Here is a 19,145-nt window from a genome sequence, read left to right on the forward strand (position 1 = left end):
ATTGATTTTGCATTTAAAAATTTATCAGTACAAGACACTACTAATGTAAACTACACTTTTAGATACATTTCTTAAATGTATTATAGGATTTGGAGAACTTCACTATCTCAAGCTAGTTCAGATTCTCCTTTCATTTTTCCCTCTTAAGAGTTCCAGATTATATGCTATTGGTTTTATTAATGAAACTGGTCAGTAATTTGGATGGCAATGCTCTCAGTAATATGCAAAATGGAAAAAAATACCCCACTCCGCTTTGTAAACTACCAGCCTTCCCCACTTCCAGATTTAGGTCCTTAATAACTGATTTGTAAACAATGAACACTCTTGTCTATCAGTTGCACTCTCAAGTTTTACAAACATGGTATAATCAACTGTTATTGTATCAAGTGTCAGTTCAAATATGAAGTTAAACAATACATAACTGCATTCATGTTACTGTAAAAAAAATATTTACTGGACATCCGAGGAGGTGGGATGTTACTTCTGGGCTCTGATAGGGTACACAAATTTATTTATTTTTAAGAAAGTAATAGAATCTTAAAGAAATCACATTTACCATAGGATTGTACAACTCCACTGATCAGCCTTGTATTGATAGTTTCACCATTTCTTTCCTTTTCAATCAATTTCAACACTGCATTTGTTACCTTAGGAAACAGGGATTAAAAGTTAAGTCAAGCACAGAGAAAGCAGCTGGTAGATCAAGCACCATACTAAATTAGGAGTGTATTTCTATATTCAAGAAAAGTCAGGCCCGTTGAGAACAACATTTACAGAGCTCTGAACATATAAAGTTCCTACAGAGAATGATACACCTTTAAGTTATACAACACAATTACAGTCTGATTAGTGGCAAGGTGAATATGGGTATTAAAGTGAATGGTACTTTTTTTTTCTTTAATTTCAAAAAAACATCTTCTGAGCCAAACTTCTCTTTGTTTTATACCTGAAATACAAAAGAACTTTGTAGCAAGAGCTGAGCTAGCCACCTGTTCTTGGGACAAATAATCTGCTGCAACTACTTCATTAGGAAGTACTGGTAACAAGTGAAATCCACATACATGTACGTAAAAATTGTGATGGAATGTCTTGTTTTTATATTGTGCTGATTCACTAATTTTAAACATTTGGCTGACCTGAATCTCCCAGGCATCAGCATATACGTAACAATTCACAGCAACATTAGGAGAGACCAAAATCCCAGCCAGTCACTCTCTGCTCTCATCCAATCTCAACTCCCAAACCTTAAGACATGACTGCCATCAGCCTGTACTCCTGCCTAGCTTAGAAACCACTGAAGTTGCTACTTCATTTGAGTCCCCTTAGTTTTCTAAAAAAATAAAAAGCCAAGTGTCCTCTCAGCAGAGAGATAACAGAACAGTCTTGATATCAAGGTTCAATCACACACACAAAGGCCTATTCCTTCAAATACTTATCTTTTTCTTTTAATATCACAAAGGAGAAGTAGAGGGCTCCATTTTGTTTTCTGGATCTGTGTGCACCCCCCCTCCGCCCCCAGCTCCCCGCTCTGCAAACTGCCTGAAGCAGTTACTAACAATATATGAAATGAACCCTGTAAAATAACACTATAGTTTTAATATATTTATGTATATACCTGCTTATTTAATGGCCTGAATAAGCAGTCTCTCCAGGTCACCAAGGCAAGCTAGAAGCAAAAGAAGGGAGAAGAAAGATGGAATAAAGAAAATATTTACATATACACATATACATGTAGGGTAACTCCCTATTTAAGGAAAGCTGATGTAGCATGCTAACTAATCAGAACTTTCAAAATTATATTTTGGCACACACATTTCTCAAGCAATGAGATTGTTTCACACTAAAATTACAACCTGCTTTACTAGTAACTTTACTAAGTTGTTCCTTTTTCTACCAGTGGATCCACTGCCAACTCTGGAAACTAACAAAACCCACTTTGAGTTACTTTGAGAACATACAGCTTTTTTTGTTGGCAGTTTCCAAGCTGACACAGTCCCTTATAGCATTAGGCTAGTAAAGTGAAGAGGAAGGGAAGTAAGGATACCAACTGTTTTTCTACCATATGCAAAGTTATTTTAGTGAAGCAGGAGAATAGCACAGCACTTTCCTAATGCTTCACCAGTAGGGACAGTAATTACCCTTTATTTAAAAAAAACCCAACCCTTTTAGTTATCTGAGATACAGAAGCTCTGTTAAGTTCTTATTTATATTACTTCACATTAAAAAAAAAAAAATTATCAAGATCACATATCAATCTTTCAGAACTGTACCAAAATAAATTACACTAAAAACCAAATGTTGTCTGAATCTTAGCAGCCTGGCCGTTAACAAATTTGTAGAGATGTATTAAAGTCATCAGAAAAAAAATACTATTTCCTTCTTCATTTGGTGATTGAAATGCTTGGCTGAATTCTAAGTGGGATGACAAGGCCATGCTGAGGCACACAGATAACACTATAAGCAGTAAATATTCAGAAACAGACAACCCTTAACAATCTACTACTGGAAGTCCCAAAACGTACAAGGCAGACTGAACATCTCACAGGCTTAGACCCTTGGAATTTTTACAAATATACTGGGGTAGGAGCAGGGAAAGGAAGGAGAATGCCTCTTTGACCACTTCTTCAAAACTTCTATGGACCTCCTACAAGATTCAAGGAGTGATCTGCAGGATGATAATGCAAACATGGCAGATGGAATAGACAAATCACTCCAAAAAGCTACTTACTGAATAAATTTCATATATTCCTTTACGACCTTCATCGCACTCACGACGAACCCAATGTCGATTGAGGTAGGCACATATCCCATTCAATACTTTGCTTGAAAACCTATAATCTTCCCACTGTTGAGTGTAGAATTTCAGCACACTCTCATCCATCAAATCTTCACCATCCTGAAATGACAAGTTTGCCAGTACTGTTGCACAATTTTAAGGTACAACCAAGATACATAAGGGTATACGAATTGACTGTATAATAAATCTGCACCATGCAATGTATTTACAGGAAACATACTGCCAATACATTCAGTTCTACATTATTAAAGCACAAAGCCAGTAGGAGATTTCAAAATTAAAAGGCTGGGAAAAAAAACCGCACAGCACAGATAAAGCTCCAGAAGACATCCCTGTCCCTATGGAGGCAAGACAACATTCAGTTCTATTAGTCGTTTATTTATTAAACTAAAATAAAGGCTATCATCAGGCATTTTCAACATGATAGGCATCAATTTTTTCGGCATTCCTAATATGCTGGTTAATTGCTTGTAAAGTCTAGCTATTCTTGCTCAAGTAAAGGACAGCTTAAGATGTCATATAACATTAATTCTATAAAACACAGGAATGTTGTTTTGGCTTGAAGAGGAAAAGCAGCTCAAAGGTACAAACTGATCTATGTCTGAGGTAAAGCCAACAAAACATTCTAATGGCTACGGAGAGAAAAGTACATTTTATGATCATTCAGTTTATTTCCAGTGGCTGCATACACCTCTAGGTTTGTTGATACAGCTTTTCTCACCCCGGTTTATGTTACTACAAGTGCAGATCGATCTCATACCCCATCTTACCTTAAGGAGATTTGTCAAGTAGTTCTTCAGAAATTCTTTTAGCCGTTTGTACAATTCCAAGCCAACAAACTGAGCGCCTCCAGGTGTCTGGCCCTTTTTCGATTTAGAAGGAGGTACTCCAGCTCCCCGTGCTTGATTAGACTGGTGTACACTGGTACAGTAGTTATAAACATGACTGACAGGAAAGTTAAGGAATACATTTGTACCACCGTAAGACATTAAAAATACAATGAAAAACGTTAATTTCAGTAGGCTATTATTTATATAACTGTGAATGACTTAAACATAATGCATTACAAGATGCACTAGCCCACATCAAATCTAACCAAAGCTAAGAAAATTAAGTAATTTTCAGCAGAATTATCTGCAGCAAAACTGTGTCAGACTGCTGAGGGCACTGCAAGTACTGATCCCAACATCAAATTCATTTAACGCTTACTTAACAAGACCACCAAGAAAACAAATCAGTGGAATTTGCTGATAAGATTATTCAAATGGAATTTATTTGATCTATTATACTTCTCTTCTACAAATACATAAGCTTTCATTTGAACTGAAAGAAATTTCAATACTAGCCTCAAGCAACACCGAGTAGTTGAAAACACAAGAGAGTATTTTTGCTCTCTTTCAAACACCATCTCCTATAAAAGATTTGGCCACTGAAGATTGGCACATGAGACAAACCTGGAAAGCAGTAATGGTGAGACACACACATATTTAAATGCACACTATGAGATTCACTAAAAACCAATTTTAGGCTACAAGTTAATCCAAAAATTTCAGTGTAAAAATTACAGAGTCAGAGAATTGTTTCGATTAGAAAAGACTTCCATGAATCCAACCATTATTATAGCACTGCCAAGTCCACCACTACACCATCTCCCTAATCACCATGTCTAACGGTCTTTTAAATACCTCCAGAGACACTGATTCCACCACCTACCTGGGCACATCATTCCAATGCACGACAACGCTTACAGTAAAGAAAGTTTTCCTAATATCCAATCTTCATCTCCTCTGATGCAACTTAGGGCCATCTCCTCTTGTCCTGTAGCTTATTCCATGGGAGAAGGTGCTGACCCCCACCTGGCTATGACCTCCTTTCAGGCAGTTATAGAGGGCAATGAGGTCCCCCCTGAGCCTCCTTTTCTCCAGCCACAGCTCCCTCGGCCTGTCCTAATCAGCCTTGTGCCCCAGACCCTTCACCAGCTCCTTTGCCCTTCTCTGGACACAATCCAGCACCTCAGTGTCTTTCCTGTTGTGAGAAGCCCAGAACTGGACACAGGATTCGAGGTGCAGCCTCACCAGTGCTAAATATAGCAGGACCATCACTTCTCTGGTCCTGCTGGCCACATTATTGCTGATACAGCCCAGGATGCCATTGGCCTTCTTGGCCACCTGGGCACACACTGGCTCACGTTCAGACAGCTGTCAAACAGCACTCTCACGTCCATGGGAAAGCACCCTTTTCCACTGGGAAGGTTTCCAGCCACCCTTCCCCCAACCTGCAGCACTACGTGGGGCTTTTGTGGTTGAAGTGCAGAACACAGCATGTCACCCTGCTGAACCTCATACCACAAGCCTCAGCTCACTGGTCCTGCCTCTTTGGATCCCTCTGCAGAGCCTTCCCACACTCCAGCAGATCAGTACTCTCCCCCAACTTGGTGTCCTCTGTAAACTCACTGAGGGTGCACTTGATCCTCTTGTCTCAGAGTCATTGATGAAGAGATTTAACAGAAGTGGCTCCAGCACTGAGCCCTGGGGAAGAAGGCCTGCAACGGGCTGCCTGCTTGCTGCCTGTGCTGCATGCATTCATATAGATGCACTTGGTTGGGCTCTTGATCCCACCACCTTCTTCTTGGGCTAGAAGCCCTAATTCCTGTGTGACCAGACAATTCTATGGTTTCTAACACATCAGTGACCCCTTTGCTGCCACATGGATCTCCATCCCCTGCCTCCACTGAGATGTGAGATCAAAGGACCTCACTAGCACACCATCCCTCAAACATCAGCATGCTGCCCCCTGGTTTTATCCTTTTCCCTTTTCAAATCTAATTTAAAGCTCTCTCTAGGAGACCTCTAGGTAGCTCCTCTGCAAAAATACTTTTCCCTTTTTTAGATAGGCGCACCCTGTCTGTCACCAAGCAGGTCTGGTGTCATATAAACCAACCCCTGATAAAAAAAAAAGAATTCTGCTGCTGACACCAGGCTCAGAGGCAAGTATTGATCTGTCAGCTCTTCCTGTTTCTTCCCTCATCATTCCTTGCAACTGGAAAGAGAAAGAGAAAACTACTTGTGCTTCTGATTTCTTAACCAGTCATCCCAAGTCCCTGAAGTGTCTCTTGATTACCTTTTGACTTCTTGTTGCAACTTCACTACTGTCTACCTGAAAAATCTGAGAACCGTCCTAGGGTAGGAAGTTCGCTCTTTACATCTTTAAGCCAGGTACCAGGGAGGCAGCAGACGACCCTAACAAGTAGCAGCAATATTCTTTCCTCTTATACTAATAAGTATAAGGGAAAATATACTAACAATATATATATAGTAATGTAACATAGTAATATAACTAACATATATACACTAATATAACTAATATATATACTACTAATATATGTATATACTAATAATACAAACAGCCTGGAAGACTCACTGTAACTATCAATGTAACATTTCAAGAACACTTTCCGTTTTCTGATCCAAAAACTTCAAATATTCAGAAATTCTTCCAAAGTAGTAAGTGGAAGTCACATTGTCCCAAACACTTCAAATAAGGCAGCATCCTTAAAGAAGCTGCATTCCACAAGCATGAAAAATAAACTAGCTAAGTACCACCCAAACTGAACTTGATGAGGACTCAGATCGGACAACAAAAATCACCCTGACACACAGACAACAATCAGCCAACAGGAATGAAACTACTGAGCACTCACTCTTCTACTGGCAGTCCAAGGACAGGCTTTTGAGTCACATCCCTCGTTAGAAAACACTGTATTAACCAATCCAGAAAGTTTAATTTGGTTTTAACACAAGTGGACCCAGCTTTAACCACTAGACAGGTTTCCTGCACAGCACACCATGAATTAGAAAATTAGTATGTTGCAGAGACTTAACTTTTATCTTTCCCTTCACAAAGTCCAGCACAGTAAAATGGGAAGATATCAGCACAAGTAAATACCAAGGAAATTATAAACCACAACTATATGATGCATTACAGTCATTATAAACAGACTTGCTTCTAAATAGTAAAGCTCAATAAGAAAAATGTCTCAAAATATCCAGTTAAATTCCTTGTAATCAACTTTATAAAATGCTTCATAGATGAATCATACCCTTAAACTGGGTTTAACAATCAGAGCATCCTGCACGCCACCAGCAGCAAGGCTTAGGGTCTTCACATCAAGCTGCAGGGAAAGCCTACTCACAGTCTATATTTACATGCTTGTTCAGAAAGTCATTGCATAGTGTGCAAAGAAGTAATGCCCTTTGCCTAAGATTAACCCTTTTGGAAAAATACACAGTGTACATTTATTTCTTATCTGTTACCTCATCCAGGTGCCTAATAACTAAACTTCCCACAACGTCAACCAGTAACATAAAGCCTTCATTTGTATTGAATTGAAGCAATTGAACTTCTAATCAGCCTCTTATCTCTATCAGCCACTGATTTCCTGGACATGAATGATTTCTTCCATCTCCTAGTAATTTGTTTGTTCAAATTCCCTGGCACTGTTGCTACTTTTACCATGTACACTTTGATTTCAGAATTCCCTGTTCAAGTGAAGAACACCACACAGCGTAACAATTTTCTTCTAGATATGCAACTTACTTTCTTGCCACAGACAAGAAAAGCAGGGTTTACCTCACAGATTAATTTTAAAATAGCTAATATATAATTTTTTCTAAATTGTTTATGGAAAACCTCTCCATCATGATACTAAGAATTCAGGGCTGATTCACAAATACCCAATTGACAGCCCTGCCTCCTCCTTCCCCTAGCTCTCCTATCCCAAGTGGCTTTGAGCAAGCCTGAAAATGCGAAGACTGTCCAGATGAAAGGTAATGCTTGCAGTTTTGAGAGTACTGCCGGACAAAAACATTCTATTCATCTCTACAAACAATCACAACAGCCTTCAGAAAAATAAAAAGCCAAGATTAGAAGACATAAGCCTTTTTCTAACACCATACATTTTACTACTAAACCCACAATTCCTTGTGAAGTAAACACTGAGAGACAGAGACGTTGTGTCCATGCATGACAGTAATCACCTCAGAGCTGCAACAAAAGTAATTCCAGTAATGCCCATCTTTACCTTTTACTCTGGCTTGAGATCTGCTAGCCAAAGGGTCCAACACAGCAATTCTGAAGTGCTCTAGTTTCATTGTTCCATACAAGTCAAACTGAAGTTAGTTTCCCCATGCAGAAGGCAGTTTGCAAGTGTAACTCACTCTTTGACATATTCTACATAAAAGCATGCTCTCTCACACTTTGTTTACAATCTGTGTCCCCATCTGCTAGAGCCAGCCACTGACAGAAAGACGGACATATTCAAAACAAAATCAGATTTGCACTGCTTACAACAAAGTGTATGACAGTCCATCTGAGAATCAAGGGGAATGCTATGAAAAGAATTCTTAGTTGCAGAAGGCAAAATAAATCCCACAATGCTTTGTATGCTGGAAGCTATCTACATATTCAAACAGCTACCAGGAAATATTTTTGGGGGCATTTGCACAATTCTGTATAGCAATTTGCATACCATAACAAGCAAAGAAGTTAATTCATCAATAGAAAAGTTTGAACCAGAGTGAAGCTGTGATGGTCCCCAAGCTTCTGCCTGCTGAACTTCAGATTTGGCCCAGAAGACAAACAGGAGGAACAGATCAAGATCAATCTCCTCTAAACCTTCCCTACAGTGAAGGAGAAATTAAATTTACTTGTCTAAATTAAAATTTGAGGTAGAAGACTGCAAGGAAGTTTATAAAATAATTCACCATTGTGCTGTTCAAGATGAAAAATCTTTTCAGAACTTTATTCTCCTTCAAAAGTTTTCAGAACAAAAAATAGCTAAAGACAAATTAATTTTACCACCTCTGTCATCAATATAATTTAGACTTCTTTCTACAGCCTTGGCTCAGTTTCTAAAGGTGGGCAATGGAAAGAAAAAATCCTGTGCTGCCACACTGTAATAAATTTAAGGCTTTGTGCAAGATCACTTCCACCGAAGGCAATGATCCTAACACACAACCCAGCTGGAGAGCTTACTTGCCACCTGGTTTCCAGTAGCATGGGAGCTCATGCAGTCAGTCAGTCATGTGGCCTGGGGAAGTAACTGGCACTACAACTGTTGTCCCTGTCCCCAGGGCCTTGGTGACCAGATCCGAACTTCTGTGTGCACACAGGGAAGTGAAACAGGCTCTTTCAGCAGCACCGCATACATTTTTTTCAGCAAGTATGCCAACAAAAGACAAGCTTGAGCATACCATGGTCAACTCTAATCTGCCCTCTGCCCTCAAAAAGTACCCAAGTACACCATATGGCTGTTTATTCCTCTCAAAGCAACTGCAAACCAAAGTTATATAAGAAAAATGATCAGTTTTGTAATTCAACACACAACAAGAAAGCACTCAGACTTTACACTAATGAGTATAAATTACTCAGTTTTGCACAAGTCTAAGTTTTTAAAAGAAAACAGTTCTGCTGAGGTAATAACTGCTTCACCTTTCACCAGCACAGCTGGGTCCCCACAGTTCTTCCATATTGCTATGAAAAATTAACATAACTGGAAGAAGTCTGTGTGAGGAACAGATACGTAAAATTAAAGGAACTGAAAGGGAAGCAGAATTAACAGAACACAGAACAAAACTATAGTGCAGAGATGCCCACAACAACACAAGCTGAACAACTCTCCAACCACAATTTCTCTCTCGTTACTTCTAGTCTCTTTATTATAAAGATCAGTTTTAGGCATAAATCTGCTATTTCACAGACCTTAAGCAGTAATTAACTTTATGCTCAGTGCTTGACAGCTGGCCTAGAGGACTAAACTGAGATTAGCTCCACTTTTGTCAAAAATCTGTATTTTCCCAGATTACACTAAAGGCATGCAAGAACATCATATAGAGAGTTACTGAAAATACTGATGGGAAAATGGCTAGGGAAGATTACAGAAGCTTTGTATTATTGTAGAACCCCTTCTAATACAAACAATACAGCTTATTATATTTACTAAAGAACCGCTATACCAATTTTCTTCAAACTTAAAGCCATTCAACTCCTGTTGAAATCCTGCAGACTAGACTGGATTTCCCCAGACATAAGAGAAGTTGCTAAGAGAAGTGGACGTGTCCATATGACTTTAATGTTTTGTGAGTCAAACGATGAAGGAATTTTGCATGAGTTTTTGAAATTATAAGGTTGTCAAAAAACAATCACTTTTTAGAACAAGTGCTTGGAACACTTACTTTAGCTTTGTGAGGAGCAGCAGGAAAACAAAAACCCCAGAAACCATCATTCTTTTCAGGGAGGTATCAGCAAGAGATTTTATGCATGTTCAGTTCACCATCCAGTAAAGAAGGGTCACCCCCACAAAGCAATTCAGAGAAAACAAACAAACAAAATTAAGATCCTGTACCCAGTCCCACACACCACTTGTGCTAAAAAACTACTAAATTTTAATTGATACATTTAAGTCTTTAGATTTGATACAAGTGCCCTGCTAAATCACTCCGTTTTAGACAAACTGTTTTAGCCAGGGAAGGGCTGAGGCAGAGATTGAGGAGCTATTACAGCATCAGCCATGCAGCTGCTATGAAAATCCTGGCATACCTCAGCTCAAACACATTTCTACAAGTCTGAGATCAGAGACACTTTCAGCAAAAGCCATCTGAAGACTAATAGATAACTTCTTGTTTCCCTCTTCATGGCATAAACTCAAGAGAATCATAGAGAAGCAAGCACTGAGTTACAAGGAAAACACAGAATTTCAAAGCCAAAGGCATAAACAAAGTGTACAGTCTTTATGCCAGGGAGTGTAAGAACCTCCGAGTTGTGTAAGAACCTCTGAGGTTGCTTTTAAATTTAGCTTTCTTTGCATTGACAGAGGTTGGTTTTGAACAGAATATTATTGGTTACTATAAAAAGCAAGTAGAACAGCAAGCAATCATTGTGGAAGAGTGCATAAAGAAAGGAAATGACTGAACAAATATAAACATATTCTGCCCTTCTTTCAAACTGAAGATGCAATCTTTGTAAAAACACACAAATGCATACAATCATACGTACTTTCCACACAAGAAAAAGTGTATTATGCACCCTTCAATCATGTCAACAAATACATTTACTTCTAACTTCATGTTTCATACAAGCATTAACTGGAACATGAGAAGCGCTATGAAATAGGATATTGAATATAAGCAGGACTAATACTAGCAGACAGAAGAGGCTGCCTTGATGTATCCAAAGTGACCTTAAACAATTTGACATTGAAGTGAAAGGATGGCTTAGAGTGACAGAATCTTAAGAGAAAGTGGAACAGTGTCTCAAATGTAAATAGAAAGTGCATGCTTTAACACCTCAGTATCTTTTCTGTACAGAAAGAGCATAATAATCTGTTTAGAAAGAAAAAACAAGAACATACCATGCTGCCTGGTAACAACAGATTCACGTGATTAGAAAATAAAATATTTTCACAGTTTTAATATGCATCTGCTGATCCGAAATCCTACTAAAATACAGGAATTCAAGTGAAAGCCACAAGGAAGACGACTGTATTAGAAGCAACTACAAAAGACCTTGGCAAATGGACGCTAGGAAAAGGGCTTCATGGTTTTGCTTTGTCAACATGTACTGCTGGTGCTGAATCTACTCACAGGAAAAAAAAATTAAATATACTTTCTATTTTATGAACAGACAGATTATCCTGAGTCATCTGGTATTTTTAAAGTGTAAGCATACTACACTTAATTATTTAATGTTCAACACAGTATTTCCCTATATCACTTGCTAATATGTGAGAAAAAAAAACAAAACATTTTATAAAATGATTACAGTAACCTTTTGTGATGTACAATTACTTATATTTAATCCAATGGATAATCAGTAGCTACCGCTTTGTTAAAATAAGTAAACAAAATTGAATCACAATAAGCAAGGACTTTTCATAAAATATTGAAATGCGACAGAACAGCCTAGCCTTTACCTAACCATGACAAACTTCAAGCAATTGTTTTGAAAATATTTACTAATGATGGCTAATAATGGAATAATATATGAAACACATTTGTAAAATCCAATTTACTGATGTAAGACTTGAGCAAATTTTAAGTAATAATAAATTCAGTAATTTTCTTCAAATTTCCACATAAAACATACACGATAATGATGCCAATCAACTACTGAAACATATTCTAGGAACCTGCTGAAATCAACAGTGTAATTTTTATGTACATAACATCTGAAAGACTTTGAAAGCCAATCTGAACACTGCAATCTGGACATTGCAATTTATATCTTTGTTAAACAACCACACCACGCCTTCCACAGTATTATAAACTCTTCTTATCAATGAAAACATTTTAAGATATCCTCATGCAGATATAAATCTTATTTGTTATAAATTAATAGTGCTTGGAATCTTTAAACTTGTCTTATTTTTCTCAAATTTTCTTTAAACATTAAACTTGGACAAAAAGATTAATCTGTTCTGTATGGGAATAAATTAACTACATTGTTTAAAAGAATCCCTAAAAATGCTTCTCAGATTATGTGCTGTAAATCAGGGCAGTGAAAGCATGAGTTTATGTCAAAATGTTGGCATTTCAAATAAACACTGCACACATACAAAAGAGAAGCACAACACTAATCTTTCCATTCATCAATGCTATCTGAAAGTTGTTGATGTGTATTTTGACAAAAAAATAATATTTTAGAAAGTTACTCAGCTCTTTGTCTAAGTCACTGTGAAAAATTATACTACTTTGATACAGTGCAGGAAAGTTCTCTGATATTTTAGTACTTGGCCTGAGAATCTTAAGATATATAAAAGAAGAAAGAAAAGTCACAATTCTTTTGTTCTCCCCATTGCTGAGTTTAAATACAAATGTTAAGTAAATTCCAATTCATCCTCTCATACCATGAGGCCTGAGGAAAATAAATTGCAGGCTCACCATACAATTAGTTTGAAAAATGGACATCACCACCTTCTAAAAGAGAAGAAAATAGTACAAGATGTATGAATATTTTATCACTGCCAAACACAGTTAAGAAGAGGTGGCTATAAAGACAAGTGGATTACAGCAACATAAATAAGTTGAGTAAGAATAATTCTAGTAAACCAAGCAATAGGTTTTCAATCAACAATTCAAAACAAACTCAGAACTTGCTACACAAAAGCACAGTTAGTTCTCTCTTGGACAGACTAACTGGAAGTTTCCTCCAAACAGACTGAATGCCATCAGGAGACGTTCTGAATACATATACCACTAATGCTGACTTTTACAAGTGGGTCCTGTGGCTCACAGCCTCCAAACTAACTGTCACTAAATTGAAAACAGGGTAAACAGGCCCATCCCCCACAATATTAGTAGTGCTATTAGGTCTACTGTTCCTAGAAATCCTGTTAAATTTATTGCCTATTTCTCTCTTTAGCATGAAGTCAATGCTTGGCATGTAATTCTGAACTAGCTTGTAATACTGGTTGTCAGATGATGTTAATTACTATTGTAGAAACGACTAGGCTCTTCAGTACTAGATATTACATAATAAGTTGGTAAGGAACAGAAAAACATCCAGATTTCATTTTTTGAGAATCTCACATGTGGAGAAAAAAAAATGAAACACCAAAACAACAAACCACACAAGGAAACACATAATCATCTCATCTCACAGAAAAAGGTACCTTGCAACTAAAAGCACAAATAAATCTAAATTACAAAAAGTACGTATGAGGAACTTGGTAACCACCACTCAGAAACAAAATTTTTCGTTCCCCTCTTCAATATTCTCAGATCTAGAAAACTCCTGGAAAAATCAACTTCTTTCTGCTCTCACTGAAATGAAGTGGAAAAAACCCACCTTAAGTACAAGCTCCAGCCTGTACTCAGAGACTGAATTTAGTGTTTCACAAAAAGAGATGCTCTGAACAAAGAAAATGAGTGCAGGTGTGACAGAGGTCCGAACTGCTTGAATTATGTAACTATTCTAATTCTTTTCCAGAGGGACTTGACCAAGGCACAACAAAATCTTCTACATCTCCAATTGTGATTGAAAAACTGATAGCAGATCTAGGACTGAAGGTAGGTTTGCTGGTATGTATGGTTCTCCTCTTATAAATTAAGAGGGATGAAATGAAATCCACTTCAGGAGTGAGATCATGAAAAGAAAAAAAAAGGAGGGGGGGAAGAGAGAAAGAGGACAAAAGAGGATGAGGAAAAACTAAACTGTCCATTGGGCAAGACATTCTTGTAAGTAGGGCTGATCTTGAGATCAATTACAGCTACAGCTGAAACTCATCTGCAGCTGTTCTGCTTTCCAAACTAAGCTGGTTGATAAGCAAAGCTTCCTGAAATAAAAGTCCACCAAACTACTAGACTTACTGTACACAAAGACTGAGAAAACATGTTACAATTACTGCTTTGAAAGGGGTGTAATCTTTTAAGCACAACTTCTGAACATGTGTACTTGGTATAAGAATGCAAAATGCATTGCTATCTTCATAGTAGATTAAATACTCAGCCTAACCAGTATCAAATATTCTGAGTTATCGAACTATATTAATCCAAGTCGACCACCAAAACTACCCCTTAAATTAATTAACTTATGAAATTAACAAAAACAGTCCTTAGTTTCAAACCAACAACTCCTTGAAGCAGCAGCAAGGAGGAAATGAGTAACTAACAGACAGCATATCCCTTTTACAGCTTCATTCTGAGCATTGTTGAGAACATCAGGAGAGGAGAAAAGTCAGTGCTTTACCATTACCATTATAATCAGTCTTCAGCTGCCCTGCTTAACAGACCTCACAAACAAGAATATATCAAAGGCACTCAGAAGAAAAAACTCTCAGAGGTTCTACTATGTGTCAAATTTCTATCAGACATTCAACTTTTGCAGATTTGTTTCACTGAGTCAGAACCAACGTTGAACCTAGTGCTGCAAGAAATCACTGATTTTAGGCCTTAGGAAAAGTTCTGACCCTAAACAAATGTTATTTCATCTTCCCATCACTATTGAATAAGTAGCCTAGAAACATATAGCAGGCTGCTCAGGGTTTCTCCCACCACACCCTGGAGCATGGATTCTGCAGCCATGGATAGAAAAGATTACATGTTGATGCTGAGATTACATGTACAGAAAAACTCTTCTACTTCCTTAGAAAGTCCAGGGAAAGTATTACTTAGAGAATGATAACTGAAAAATTTTCCAGGTAGTTAGACATGATTATCTGTAAGACCTGAAGCATAATGTGAGAGACTAACAGAAAAAAGAAAAAGAATTTCTGTTTCCTTTGTGTGCATTGTAGACTCAAAATTTGACTATTAATAAAATCTCTTTGAACATGTGCTCTATTAAAGATAATAGTAAGCAAACCTGAAATACAGAGATAGCCTTAATAATTATGGAAGTCAGTTTTCCAGACAACAGAATGTTCCTGCTACTTGCCAGTAATATTAAACAGAAAAGGCCAATCCTCAAAATAAAACCATGTATTCTTAAAAAACATTAAGTGAAATAGTTATGAAGCAATTTTGTGTCTAAAAAAAGTAAAAAGCTACCTCTAATCTACTAGCAGTGAAAGTACTAACTTCCATAGGCACTAGGATACGTGTAGAGTTCCATGTATCTGGATTTCGCCATACTTTGTCTGGTGTAAACCTGTTGAATTCCAGCTCTTAGGTCATCCCATATCTGGTCAAGACCAATCTGTTTAAGTCCATGCGGGTTCTGACTCCTATTCGATGACATTTTGTATTTCCTGTAAAGTCTTCCAGTGCAACAGCCTGAGATCTTGTTATTCCTCCATTAGAATCACAAGTCAAGTAACATTCTAAACTCAGCTGCAGCAACTCAGCAAGATATTCTTTACACACAGAAAATGATGTCTCCCAGGAAGATAACCTGCAACAGGAAAAGAAAATATACATGTTATACGACATGAAAGATAATTATTTCATTATTACTTCATTGCAATATTGTCATTTACACAGATGAGAAATACCAAAACCAAGGAACATAATTTTGCAATTCAGTACAGAATGAGACAGTTAGTACCCAGAGCTATCCAAAGGCTGTAGGTAGTCAGACCAATGCAGTTGACAACAAAACCCTAATGCTAACAACAAAACATAACAGTAAAAAGATTTCCAAGCAGCAGGCACCACTTACCAACAAGTGTTTCCTTCCCATTCAACAGTAAAACCCCAGTACTTGTGAGCAGCTCTGGGTTCTGTGGTAGCTCACTGTCTAACAAACATCCTGATGGATACCAAAGATTAACCAGAAGATACTACAAATAACTTTTTCTTCAGGTATCAATAACTCTCCCAGACTTGAGATTCTATTACAGGTAACCTGAAAGGCCAAGGCATTTTGGAAGCAGAAAATTTTTCTATCTGGCAAGCATAGGATTACATTAATTTGTTTGCTAAGTAGAACACCACTTCCTTCAATGTCATTTCACCAGCAAGAGAATATGCAGTCAATAATGGTGGGAAGAAAGAACTACTAATAGGAGTACACAGAATAAATATTGAATGAATTGTGAATGAAACAATCAGAAAGTAAGAAAATGCACTACTCCCATGAGTTTTAAATGCACAAAATTCAGGACATAGTGAAAAGATGGCTACCAATTCATCAGCCTTGTGATACGATGGAGAAGAAACACAGACACCTGCAAAGGTCTACTGAAAAAATCAAGCAGAGAAGATCCATTTTTACACAAGTCCATAAAAATATTTTTGCAATTTTAACATGTCTTATTGTCCATAGCAACACAGTTAAGAATATATCAAAAAATGTCAATGTAAAAAATTAGCCCACAAATAAGAGAGTTGTACTAGGTCAGGACCAACTTAATCTTACTGCAGTCTCCCCATATAGGGAGCTTAAAAGAAAGATGGAGAAAGACTTTTTACTAGCAACTGTAGTGACAGGAGAAAGGTTTTAAATTAAAACAGGGTAGCTTTACAGTGGATATAAGGAAGAAATTCTTTACTGTGAGGGTGGTGGTGAGACACTGGAACAGGTTGCCCAGAGAAGTTGTGGATGCCTGATGCTGGCAGTGTTTTAAGTGATGCTAGAAGGAGCTTTGAGCAACCTGATCTAGTGGAAGTTGTCCCTGCTCAAGAAAAGGAGACTGGACTAGATGGTGCCTTCCAGCCCAAACCACTCTGTCATTCTGCATACTAGAGCTCATTGACTGGAATATTCAAACCACCGCGAAACACGATGGCTTTCCATTTTTCTACAGACAATACAGTTTTATGATAAATCTGTCATCCAATGCTCATATGAATCCCTCCATAATTTCAAGAACAGTATTGGCTGAGACCAGATAAATCCTATTATTTGTGCTTGACCTCTGAGCAGCAGAAAATAAAACATATTCCTTCGGGATCTACAGTAAAGTCATAGGTGCTTTGTCACAGCCACTTCTAGGCTTCTCCATGTTCCACTCCAGGCTTCACAGAGTTTTGAAGATTAAGTATTCTGTTATACCCTCCCTGACACCCATCCAATTATTTGAAGTTTCCTTCTGCCTTTTCTCCTGGACACTAAAAAGACCAGCTGAGATAAAGACATTTTTTCGTTCTTTTCAGTCAATGACTGTCTTACTACAGTAACACAGAAATTACCGCTCCTCATAGTCCTTTGCTTTCCCATCACCCATACACATTTAAATATCAAGCTCTAAGTAAAAACACCAAGAAGTATTTTCATTATGTCAGTCTCAGCAACAAGTACTGTCTCATTTTAGTCTGACATACAACCGCTTATGCAGCTAATTTTCTTTTTTACAGGGGTAACAGTTACTCAGAGGATTAGGTGGAAAAACAAGAATTCAATCAATATACATCTTAGAAAACACACACCTAAAATTCTACCTTGCTGTTTTTCTTTCTCTAATTACAGCAAGCTATTTACTAAAGACACATGACAATCATGCATTATAATGCTGAAATGCAATCTTGATCATACCTTGCTTGTATTTAACTTCTTAAATTTCTGGAAATCAAACCTGCTGAGGTACTACTGATGATGGACTTTCAGGACTGAGCAACAAAAGCCAGGAAGAACAAAGGTTTACGAGTGGCCATTCACCTCCACTGCGGGAAATACTCTGTGCATGTTACACACCCATAGTCTTGGACTACGATCCTAAGTCAGCAATGCAATAAAAGCAGGAAAATTAATCCAGTGTCTACAATCCAGGAGAGCAGAAACTCTTTGATTCCTTAAATCTGGTACTATCTGAACTCTCTGTAGAGCAAAGAAAGACACGGTTCTGAATCTGCAACCCCACAACAACTGCAGTACATGTAAGAACTAGCTGTCACTCTCTTATTAATCTGCCAATAGCCAGCAGCCTGGGTTCAGAGTGCATTTGTGTAAAAACATTTTGGTGTACCTAATACAAAATACTCCACTGCTCTACAAGAGTTTCTAACAAAAGGCCAACCCTTTGCTAGCTAGCAGAAAGCATAACCAGCAGATGGTGAGTTTCCCTCGCTATGATGACGGAACTATTGCAGTCTCTTCTCTAATTAAGCATCTCCTAGTTTTTATGTACCCTGGCGCATCTACGAATACAACCTTTTCCCAAAATCTTTTCAACTCAAGGCGTTCCTCATTCACACTGTATTAATTTTCCCTTCCCTTCCCCTCTGTACTTAGGTCAGGATGTAGCTATTAAAAACAACACTATGAAAAAGAACTGAATTTTGGTTTATATTTTCTCATAAAACATGTGAATATATATATTTTATATGGTCCACTATATAAAGATATTTATAAGTCTTAATTCCACTGCATTTGACACTACCTCACTATTGGTAGGCTTCCAGTTTGAATTTTGCAATTAAACACATGAATACAGAATGACAATACCATCTCACTAACTTCCTAGACTCAAACAATTTACTTCTTCCAGTTAAATACTAGTTAACAATCAGAAAAAGAGTAATAGATGAATAATTCTATAAGCTACTATGAATTTTTTTTCAGATTTATTCATGGCAGAAAAATAGAAAGGTAATTATTAATATATAGAAGTAAAGTTTCAATACTTAAGAATACTTTAACTACAAAAACGTATTTATGAAAACAACTATTCGTACTTAGTGGTTAAACTAAACTATGGGATTAAATTTATAGAAAGAGCAGTGGTAACACAAAGCTATGTTACTTGGCACAGTTGTTGTCATACACAAACACAAGAAATTCTATTTCATGTGAAAAGTGCTATTATTGGGATTCACACGCAAAAAAACCTTTCCCAGGCAAACAATTCTCAAGGGTCAAATCGAGTCCACAGTAGTTACACTGCATCTCTTCACCCAACACTTCAATTGCTAAAAAG

General features: G+C 37.4%; 1 protein-coding gene across 2 annotated transcripts in view; it reads right to left on the bottom strand.

Moving 5' to 3' along the window:
• Nucleotides 1-19,145, bottom strand: part of CUL1 (cullin 1) — a 53,741-nt gene that overhangs the window by 21,404 nt on the left and 13,192 nt on the right. For both annotated transcript variants that reach the window (XM_069007739.1, XM_069007738.1), the window contains exons 2-6: nt 15,390-15,682; nt 3,568-3,742; nt 2,729-2,896; nt 1,616-1,666; nt 557-647 (exon numbers count right to left, since the gene is read on the bottom strand). In XM_069007739.1, coding sequence (XP_068863840.1) covers nt 557-647; nt 1,616-1,666; nt 2,729-2,896; nt 3,568-3,742; nt 15,390-15,529 — 625 coding nt within the window. In that variant the 5' untranslated portion in view covers nt 15,530-15,682. The remainder of the gene's footprint in view (nt 1-556; nt 648-1,615; nt 1,667-2,728; nt 2,897-3,567; nt 3,743-15,389; nt 15,683-19,145) is intronic.

The sequence above is a fragment of the Aphelocoma coerulescens genome, chromosome 2 (genome assembly GCF_041296385.1).
Source record: "Aphelocoma coerulescens isolate FSJ_1873_10779 chromosome 2, UR_Acoe_1.0, whole genome shotgun sequence".
Lineage (NCBI taxonomy): Eukaryota > Metazoa > Chordata > Aves > Passeriformes > Corvidae > Aphelocoma > Aphelocoma coerulescens.